This window comes from Salvelinus fontinalis, chromosome 11 (assembly GCF_029448725.1).
Source record: "Salvelinus fontinalis isolate EN_2023a chromosome 11, ASM2944872v1, whole genome shotgun sequence".
NCBI lineage: Eukaryota > Metazoa > Chordata > Actinopteri > Salmoniformes > Salmonidae > Salvelinus > Salvelinus fontinalis.
The window spans coordinates 29868365-29879623 of NC_074675.1; the positions used below are offsets into that span (position 1 = coordinate 29868365).

An 11259-nucleotide genomic window follows, 5' to 3' on the forward strand; every position below is an offset into this window, starting at 1 on the left:
TGCTGATAATGGGCCTCTGTACGCTTATGTAGATATTCCATTAAAAATCAGCCGTTTCCAGCTACAATAGTCATTTATAGCATTAACAATGTCTACACCGTATTTCTGATCAATTTGATGTTATTTTATTGGACAACAAATGTGCTTTTCTAAGTGACCCCAAACTTTTGAACGGTAGTGTATATTTCTTAATTCCATTCTTTTACTTTTAGATGTGTGTATTGTTGTGAAATGTTAGATACAACTGCACTGTTGGAGCTAGGACCACAAGCATTTTGCTACACCCGCAATAACATCTGCTAAAAATGTGTATAAAACCAATTCAATTTGATTTGAATAAACATGGAAATTAGGCAAGATTGTCCTATCTCACCGTATCTGTTTTTAATTAGTCAACCAATTTCCTCAACTGTATAATTTAAGTCGGAAGTTTACATACACTTAGGTTGGAGTCATTAAAACTCATTTTTCAACCACTCCACACATTTCTTGTTAACAAACTATAGTTTGGCAAGTCAGTTAGGACATCTACTTTGTTCATGACACAAGTAATTTTTCCAACAATTGTTTACAGACAGATTATTTCACTATATCACAATTCCAGTGGGTCAGAAGTTTACAAACACTAAATTGACTGTGCCTATAAACAGCTTATGTCATGGCTTTAGAAGCTTCTGATAGGCTAATTGACATTGTTTGAGTCAATTGGAGGTACCTGTGGATGTTTTTCAAGGCCTACCTTTGATAAATATTTTTTATGTTTAAAGATAATGATGAAATAACTCCACCTTGAAACCTAAATATTAGGGGTTATAGTTATATGTTATATGTAGCATGTATAAGGAATAATGAGGGTGAGGGTGAGTTGAGGTGTTCAGAGGCTTGAGTTCAGTGCAGGGCATGATTTGACTGGGAAGACAAAAAACAATAACACAACACACTATGCAGTTAGACAAAAGAGCTAAGAATGAGTTAGTCCAAGCAAGGAGTAAAATCATTGATGTGTAATAATGTGATTGTGTATGTGATTGACTCGACATACAGGAATGAGAGAAAATGTAGAGGGGTACTCACTGTGCTTGTAGGGGAAACATTCAATGTGCCAGTGGATGAGCGGGCACATAAGGCATGGCTTCAGTTCATGTCAGGAGAAAGTTGACAAAGGTAGTGGAGTGGAGTAGTCATCATCTATTAATCAGGGAACAGGAGGGGACTTAGCTGTAAATACAAACAGCAGATACATTCCATTACAGCCTTGCCATCATAGGTTTGGACAACGAGTTTCTCTACGAACTTAAATTCAGACATCTTAAAATTCATGAAGTCAAACACAGACTGCGCATCTCGCCCACTTGACACATTAAAGTATCCCAAGAAAGGTTCCTGAATAAAGCCCTGATCATCCACATATCTGACGATAACTGACAACTGCAAGCAGACTGGTGGCACCATAGGTCCCAGAGCGGGAGGCAATTTCTAACAGTTGATCAGACTGAACAATCGTCTCGTTTTCATCCGATACAGCATGTCAGATTTCTAATGTTTAGGTGTAGCCTGCTGACAACATTTATGTCATGAGTTTTTTGTTGTGTCTGTCCGGAGTGATTATGTGTTATCATCTTTGCTAAATAAATACCGTAGGAAAGTGGAAAGCCTACCTGAGCGCACGGAAAAAATGCGCTGCGCCAAGCGCTCTCTTTAATCTAATTTTTAATGGATTATGCGATGGAAGCTATCAAATCTTTCTGAATTGTTTTCGACATCCCAGAAAAAACAGTTGAAAGTTTGATATTGTTAGAATTTATGTTTATGTACTATAGCCCGCTACCATATTGTTTGAAGATGAATATTGTTTTGTTACACACACATAAACAATGCAGATGTGTGTGTGTGTGTATGTGTGTAAAGATTGTGCAACATAGAGTGCCTTGATGCAAAAGCTGTGGTCAATCTGGAGAGGGGAGGGGTGCATATCTCTAGGCCAACCAGGGAGGGTAGGACACTGGACAATACCAAATAAGGAACTGTTTGAGTGTAGAATCTGGGGGGAGACACAAAACGGATCTAATCTACCCAACGACCAGATGCGGACAGATGCGAGCACCAAGAGACTGGGACAAGTCTGAATGCCAGCGATAGGCTGAGCAAAGTTTAAACCGCGCTCAGCCTCTACTGTGATAGGCTAACGGACGGGTTGGAACTAAAGCTGTCATAGTATAAAAACTGTTGTTTGAGCACATTCCAGAGTTCCCTGTTCTACCCTGCGCGGTGATACAGTGAACCCGTATATACGAAAATTGCATTTACCATTTATCGCTCAAGTTTAATTAAAATACTTAAAAGTATATTCGGTGACTCTGAATCACATTTTGTCCTGTTACCAGATTTGAACTGACGCAAATCTCTTTCAATATGTTCAGCAAGTAAAGCATCATAACGGGTAATTACCTCTGCAAGCTCCTTGTAGTTGCCCTTGTTAATGGAACTTTCCCTCTCGTCGTGTCCTCTAAAAGCAAATTATTGCACGCCCTGATTTTGTTTTTTCGTTTAGCTGAACAATTACTGTTCTTCAGGGCACCGTACCCACTTTTCGACCAAGGCTCAGACTTTCCAAAAAGCAGGCAAGGACAGAAATACAGGCGGCCTGATGAAAGGCTCCCTGTTAACCAGCTAACGTTATACTTTTGATACCAGTTGATATTGAAAGCCCTCACCTTTTCATCCTTCTTCATGAAACTCATCTCAGGCAGAGGTCGACCGTCGCTTTTAATTTGCACCTTTTCCTGTACCCCAGAGAATAAAAGGGGTTCTTCAACCAAACGCCCACAACATTTTCGGCAGCGTTGGCCCTTCTACCATTCTGGCGGAGAAAACTGCACACTCGTGCTGGTAACTTAGCTAGCTAGCTACTGAAGTTAGCAAGGCAATTTTAAATAAATTGCACTAATTGCATACAAAAATAAAGTTCTAAAACCAAGAGAACAATTTATAATACACCTCCTCTTGTCTCCTGTAATTTGAAAAAATAATTGGAATTGAATAATATCCCAAAAATGCTCAACTATCACTCTTTACTCATAACCTCTATCCTACAATGTCACCAAGCCTCTCAACACATATAACCCCCATAATGCTCTGTGGCACAATCACAATACAACTCACTAGGTTCGTTCTCTGATCCTAATTCTGTGATTGGATGCGTAACATGTCAGTTCATACTGCAAAAGCTTTGATTGGTTGGAGGACGTCCTCCGGAAGTGGTCATAATTACCAGGTATGTCTATGGAAGGGGGTGAGGCCTACGAGCAAGAATCCCCTGACTGCAGGGTGCAGTTCAGGCGGGCTCAATGTGGGTGGAGTCAAATGCGTTTAACCCGAACCCTTCCAGTCTCCTACAAGGTCACCTAAGTTGCGGTTCACATTGAAAGTATCAACGTCAACGAAAGTGAATCTTAATCGAACCTAACCTACATGGATAAAAATATAAACCATGGAAGTGAGACTGTCATTATGCATAATGTACTTTGTAATATTCATGTTATATCAGTGCCGTGGTATATTTTCATATAACCAAATACCACACCGATGTTAGCATAGTGTTAATTAGCACCCATTTTCACATGAGCTAGTTAATTAATGTTAGCAATAGCACCCATTTTCACGTGAGCTAGTTAATTAACTTTAGCAATAGCACCCTTTTGCACGTGAGCTAGGCAATTGCTTACAATGAGGGAATCTTATTTGGACAAATTTGCCTACTTGAGCGGTAAGCCTAGGTTTACATGTACAGTTATGTAATCGATTTGATCATTGATTTTCTGTGTTTCTTTTAATGTATGCCTTGTTGTGTTTGGCTGGCTCTAAATGTGTATCGTTGATGCCGACGGTCATTCCCTAAGATACACATAGCGAGTCTACACAGCCTACACATAGTATATACAATAATGAAATGCCTATTGCTTATTTTATGCCATTCTATGTCTATGCCTTCATGCCTTTTTATGTCTATGCTTATTTTTCTTTGATGTATAGAGACACGTTAGTGTGTTACTGGAGGTCGAGATTCCTAAAATTAAACAATGCAGCAGCAGTCAACTTCATCACTGCCCCTTCTGCATATATAAGGCTGAACAATATATGGTCAACAACCACACCAAAGGTCAACAACCACATCAAAGGTCATGCTTCAGTGAGGCACAGAGGTACTATTTCTTTCTTTATTGAATATATTTGACATGCACGTTTTTTAATATTTGCCCTATTTTTTCAGTGACATCAGTGTATTTAATTACATTTGATAGCTTGTTACTTTACTGTTATTCCTCTCTTTCAGAGTTCACAATCATAAAGTGTGGCTTCAGTTGTAGAAATGTGACACTTTCGTTGTTGCTATTGCACGGCAACAATAATCAGCAGAGCACAGTTTCTGAAGCACCTGACATACCATCAGCATCCTAGGTTTTTTGGGATACCCATCCAATTGTGTGATTTTCTTTTTCAAAGGAAAACATGCAGCAAATTAGGCGATGGTGGTGCCTAGTTCCTCTTGCCGTAAGTCTTGAACATTATAAAAACGTTTCATTTGCATCCTTAAAATCACTTGCTTCACTATAGTCAGACTTACCTGAATATATTTTCATATTGAATGTATGTAATGTATGTCATTCACTCACTAAGGTCTGAAGAAGGGAGGTTGAAACATCGAAAAAGGCGGCGAAAACAAAACACACTACAGGTAGGAGGTGTCATATGATGAGTGGTATAGTCTTAAACCAATGTTTAAAGACTTAAACCCCCCCTCCAATATATTTCAGGATGATGTAGAAGACCCCCCCCCCCCCCCCAAGAAGTCACAGCATGTCACATCAGCATCCAGCTCTGCAGGATCAGGTACTGTATAGGCTACTAGCTAAAGTAAGGTGCATTCTTGTACACACATCCCTAGAGGTTCCCTTTCATTACTTAATGACCACAATCTGTTTTCTTTCTAGACGATACTGAAAACAAAATGCACGGCGAACTGGGAGCTGTGAACTGGGTATGTAGTCTACTGTGTGTAATGCTGAAGGCTTGATGCATGGCAAGATATAATAGTTGTGAGGACTTGTTGAGTAGTTATAGATATCACTGAAACCCCCTTTAGTAATAGTGTCTTTTGTTTGCATGGTGGTATTGTGAAAGTGGGGTGTAATTTGACTTGATCACCCAATGAGGCACTACTCTCAATATTTATTCTTCCTTTTTCTTCGAGGAAGCAGAAGTTCTTTTAAGGGACACCCTAGAGGCAGCAAGGTGGTGCGAACGCCAACCATTTAAAGGCACCGTGTCCCTCCCTAGTGTAATTGGGATGGACGGGGAAGACCGCATTACAACCCTTAAAGAACTACGGTTGTATGATGGCCTGGATGAAGAGAAATATTCTCCTCAAGGAACCATTCATGTTCTCGTTCCAGTTAGAGACATTATGAGATGTTCTATGTGGAGGCAGTTGACAACAAGAAAATTACTGTCTTTGCCTCTTTTGAGGAGCAGGAGCTTTTCTCTCTTCTTCTGCTCTTGTTCTGCTGGCTCCTGTCTCTAAGGAACAGGGAGGAGTTGAGTCACCGAGTGAACTTTTGTGGTCGGTTCCATGGTTCATCTGACGATCTGGAGAATCCACTTAGAAACAGAGGGAAGATGTGACAGAGTGACAGAAGTAAGTAACACAGGTTCACAGTGATTGATCAAATAGAAGAATGTTTGACCTTATGGAGAAGTAGAATCACATGAATGACATGGATAAATAGAACCACATAGATTAAAAAGATAATTCACATTTGTTAACTTACATTTCCTGTACATAAGCAGGTACGCACTCTGGGACCTACAGTAATGGAATAATAATGAGTTGCTTCAAGGCCTTCCTAATTTGACAATTACACTTCATTAAATAGACACAAGTTTGCAAATAAAGCGCACCCACATCTATATTTACCTAAAACTCTCAACTTGTTCAAATGGTTTTGAATTGAGCTGTAAGAGAGGAGCAGCAGTGTTCAACTATAACTAGGGATGGGATGCATGTTGAGGAAATAGCAGGGTGGTTTATACTAGATTTAAAAAGCGAAGTATCCCTTACCTGTGTGACGTAGCTGTCATCGAACACATACCAGTTGTGATCATCATAGGGCTTGATTCTAGCAGTGTAATGTCCACCTCTTAGACTTCCCACATGGTCCACAACTGCATAGAGTTCATAGTCACAGTTCTGTTCAGAGACATTGAGTAAAATCAAAAGGTCTGTCATGAAAAGAAAAATAACGCCACCATTTAAATTTACGAAGCTGTTTTCGGTAGGGACCGGTGAAGGACCAATGAGAATGAGAGAACACGTAACCCTCTGTTTTCCTTTTATTGTGCTACTGCCTGAATACATATACAAATGTGCCGCCTACATGAGAAAAATGTTACAAAAGAACCCGGTCTTATAAAGAAAGTATCTCTAAATACCTTTGTCCGTAACGTGTGAGGAACATCCACACAGCAGTCGTTTTTGACATATGACATCCTGTGGTAGTCAAACTCAAACCTCTTGAGGAGCAGAGTCAGAATCTCTGGGGGATGTTCAATTTTACATGCCTGGAGACACAAAACAAACACACTATCAGTCTATCAGTATAGCCATTACCTTCCATAGTCTAAAGCGTGTTATCTTTTTGAGAAGCTTTTGGTACCATTATGGATTAAGGATTTTGATATGATTGAATATTCTCAACATCACAACTCACAATGGTTGAATCGGTTTTCTCATTGCATTGGTCACAATACATCCCACTGACAGTTGAAGACTTGAAAAACTCCTTAAAACCTTCCCTCTGTAACACACACACACACACACCGTTTACAAACAATCCTTCCCTGCAAAATCAAAACCTTTGGAAATGACTAAAATACTTGAAGAATATTTTCCCTACCACACTGTAGGTTTTGTTAGAGTCTGATGGGTTTTCCATTGAGAGTGGCAGAGTCCAGAATGGACCAGTTTTATCACTGGTCACATGACCTTCTGAGCATCTCGTTGTGTGTCTCAAATGTCCTTTAAAGATCTAAATGCAAAAATATGCCATAAAATAATATATAAGTCTTGTCATGGCAAATATTGTATTTATAACATGTTCAGTTGCAGGTTTTTTCTAATAACATGTCGGTATAAATAATAAATAATACTGTACCTTCGACACATAAGGATTGACCATGCTTAAAATACTCTCAAAATATTCAGCAGCATCCCGTTGCTTGTATACTGATTGGTAAAAACAATAAGTCAAAAACACTCTTGTGGTAGGTCATAATGCAAAGGATATACTTTTTCATTTATATAAACTAATATCATTTATAAGTGTTTACTCATATATATTTTTTACTAATATTATTTATAATTTCATTCATTCAAATGTATGTATATATTTTAACCTTTTACTGCAGTGGGCTAAATCAGGGTCACACAGAGTGTTTCTTGGTAGTCTTAAACAAATCTACTTTGAAACAAAGGAATTCCCCTCACACACATGGTTATGAGCTTGAAAAAAGAATACACCTGTACCATGTCAGATATAGAATTCAAATGTATAAAATGTTTAGTTTGCATCCTAATATTATACTTTACATACATCACAGAAGACTGAAAAAAATATATACAGTGCATTTGGAAAGTATTTGAGACCCCTTGACTTTTTTCACATTTTGTTAAATTACAGCCTTATTCAAAAAAAAAATATGACAAAGCAAAAATAGGTTTTTAGACATTTTTGCAAATGTATTAAAGGTAACAAACTGAAATATCACATTTACATTAGTCCTCAGACTCTTTACTCAGTACTTTGTTGAAGAACATTTGGCAGCTATTACAGCCTTGAGTCTTCTTGGGTATGACGCTACAAGCTTGGCACACCTGTATTTGGGGAGTTTCTCCCATTTTTCTCTGCAGATTCTCTCAAGCTCTGTCAGGTTGGATGGGGAGCGCCGCTTCCCAGCTATTTTCAGATCTCTCCAGAAATGTTTGATCAGGTTCAAGTCCGGGCTCTGTCTGGGCCACTCAAGGACATTCAGACTTGTCCCGAAGCCACTCTTGTGTTGTCTAGGCTGTGTGCTTAGGGTTGTTGTCCTGTTGGAAGGTGAACCTTCGCCCCAGTCTGAGGTCCTGAGCGCTCTGGATCAGGTTTTCATCAAAGATCTCTCTGTACTTTGCTCCGTTCATCTTTCCCTCGATCCTGACTAGTCTCCCAGTCCCTGCCGCTGAAAAACATCCCCACAGCATAATGCTGCCACCAACATGCCTCACAGTAGGGATGGTGCCAGGTTTCCTCAAGACGTGACACTTGGCATTCAGGCCAAAGAGTTTAATCTTGGTTTCATCAGACCAGAGAATCTGGTTTCTTATGGTATGAGTCCTTAAGGTCCACAAGGTACCTTGTGGCAAATGTGCCTTTTACTGAGGAGATGGCTTCCGTCTGGCCACTCTACCATAAAGACCTGATTGGTGGAGTGCTGCAGAGATGGTTGTCCTTCTGAAAGGTTCTCCCATCTCCACAAAGGAACTCTGTCAGAGCTTTGTCAGAGTGACCATCAGGTTCTTGTTCACCTTCCTGACCAAGGCCCTTCTCCCCCGATTGCTCAGTTTGGCCGGGTGGCCAGCTCTAGGAAGAGTCTTGGTGGTTCCAAACCTCTTCCATTTAAGAATGATGGAGGCCACTGTGTTCTTGTTGAACTTTAATGCTGCAGAAACACAACGTCGCCAAGCCACACAGCTTCTTGACAAAATGCACGCTTAACCTGGAAACCAGCCGCACCAAAGTGTCAGAGGAAACACTGTACACCTGGCAACCATGTCAGCTTGCATGCGCCCGGGCCCGCCACAGGAGTGGGACAAGGATATCCCGGGCGGCCAAACCCTCCCCTAACCCGGACGATGCTGGGCCAATTGTTTGTCGCCTCATGGGTCTCCCGGTCGTGGATGGCTGCGACACAGCATGGTATCAAACCAGGAACTGTAGTAACGCGGCTTGCACTGCGATGCAGTGCCTTAGACCACTGCATCACTCGGGAGGTCACTGTATATATATTTGTCATAGAAACACCGGATTTTAGGCATTTTCTTTTTTAAATGTTCGATAATTATGAAATTATTAAAAATATGAATAACATTCCACCCATGAGGCCACTAGGTCATTTGACTGCAGGAATGGAATGTATTATACATTTTTGAATTTATAATGCTATTAGAGCACTTGTATATTTATCAAAGTTAGGTCAAATATATACTCATTCTCAGCAGAATATCAAAAGCAAACTCACCATTTTCAATGCCCAGTATCGATAAGATGTCCTTCGTGTGAGTTTCACTTGTCTTTAACGTCTTAAATAGGTTTTTCAGGTGAAAATCAGCAGTCTTCTGATCTTGACCACAGTGACTGTGGATATAGATGTGATATCTATAGCTTCTCTTATTGCTTATTATTCTAGTTTAATGTATTGATTTTAGATTGTAATCATTGTGTTAAGTGGGACTCAATCAGAAAATGTAAATAGCCAAACCTTTCCACAGCCTCTCTGAAGTCCTTAGTCATGAAGAGGACCTGCAGCACACTGTTCAAATAACACGTTGCTCCTTGATTAATTAAGCCATTGTAGTCTAAAATAAAGAAAGAATACTGAATTATTGTAGTACCATAACTGATCCACTTCAGTGTGTCAGCATGTAGACCTATAATGGCTCGATCTTGAGACAGAAACGTACTTATTGCTTACAAAATATGAGGTCAAGTTTCATTTTAAACTTCTTCACGATGCCTTTGTCACATCCTTTTTTCTTTGGATGATTTTCCTTGGAATTAATTTTTTCATGTCTGAATAATCAAAAAAATGTATGTTAACAGAGAAAACATTAAAGCCATAATCTGTTAGATTTAAATGTATATACCCCTTGATTTGGAAAAATACATTTAGGCCTACCTTATTGCAAACACATAATAGACTAATAATAAGAGTATTATTATAACAACACTATAACAATTATAACATTGTAACAATTCTATAACTACAACAATAACAATAATAACCACATTATGAATATAATTATGAGTATTATCAGGCTAAATAATTTATGAAATAACAATGAGAATGTCGTACCGTATCTGGGCTACTAGGCTACTTGGAGTTTTTATATTATTTACAATAATTGTTCAGGCCTTTTTCGATAACCCAGCCCGTCACCCGTAAAGACGCACCATTGTTTCATTTTAGTACATCCGTTTGCTCGGATTTTCGTTTTGAGGTTACTGCTGAAGCAACACTCATTTGTGGACAGCGATATGGAAAATGTCGTCTGTAATAAAATCTAATCGTAGACCTCGCATATGGATTCAAATTCCAAATATTTGAAGATTCGCCACAACAATATGCACGCATACATGAATAACCTACATGAATAGTAGCTTCAGCAGGGCTGAAATAAATCCTGGAAACAGACAGCAGGCGTCCTACCATACCTACTGTATATACCGGTATGATTTCATGACTTGATTACTCCGTTAGTTTCATGTACATTTTAGCACTGTAATAACACTCAAAAAAACCTGTAGCGTACCAACAACTTACCGATTTTTCAGCTTCGAGAAAGAGAAGTGCGACATATTTGTTTTTCAAAATTTCAGTTTCGATTTAGATTCACCTTACCTCACTTGAAATCTACAGTAATACGCAAATGTGGCCAGATGTGGCGTATTGTATACGGGCAACAGAAAAAATTCTAACAAATATTGAGAGTTGTTATTAATAATGTATATCCCCAAACAGATCCTATTAAATTAGTATTCCAATTCCTAATTAAATGATCCCCCTCTTTCTCACACACAGACATATATAATTTAATGAAGCACAACGTGTAGGTCAAATAAAATGTCTAAGGGAGATTATAGAGCATGTAGCGAATTGTCGATAAAAAAAGAATGAAAAATAAAACGATAGAAGAGTAGAGTAGACATTTCCAATCTTCCTTCTGGATCCCATAAAAGGAGAAGAGGCATGAGTATTCCAGCTGCTTGTCTTTATGGTGCTCATACTGTTCCCTAAATAAAAAGGTAACTTCACATATCAGCATTATAATCAAGTTCATTTGAATTGATTTCACATTCATTGTGCACGTTTCACTCTCATCAAATTATACTCAATACAAGTTTCTTTGTTCAGTGTGTAACCATTAAATTAGCCAACGGTCAATTC

General features: G+C 39.0%; 1 protein-coding gene across 2 annotated transcripts; it reads right to left on the minus strand.

The window, feature by feature from the left end:
* Window positions 1-4843: 4843 nt before the first annotated feature.
* LOC129865477 (ubiquitin carboxyl-terminal hydrolase 47-like) lies at window positions 4844-10709 on the minus strand. 2 transcript variants are annotated; one of them, XM_055938314.1, is made up of 12 exons: window positions 10636-10709; window positions 9787-9884; window positions 9574-9670; window positions 9334-9449; window positions 7212-7282; window positions 6954-7085; window positions 6768-6854; window positions 6490-6618; window positions 6119-6247; window positions 5975-6012; window positions 5829-5863; window positions 4844-5658 (listed from the first exon to the last, which is right to left on the minus strand). In XM_055938314.1, the coding sequence occupies exons 1-12, from the start codon at window positions 10668-10670 to the stop codon at window positions 5504-5506; spliced, it is 1122 nt and encodes a 373-aa protein (XP_055794289.1). In that variant the 5' UTR covers window positions 10671-10709; the 3' UTR covers window positions 4844-5503. The 2 variants fall into 2 exon arrangements, with proteins under 2 accessions (XP_055794289.1, XP_055794290.1); XM_055938315.1 differs by lacking the exon at window positions 10636-10709 and having other exon boundaries at window positions 9776-9863.
* Between the last annotated feature and the right edge of the window lie 550 nt (window positions 10710-11259).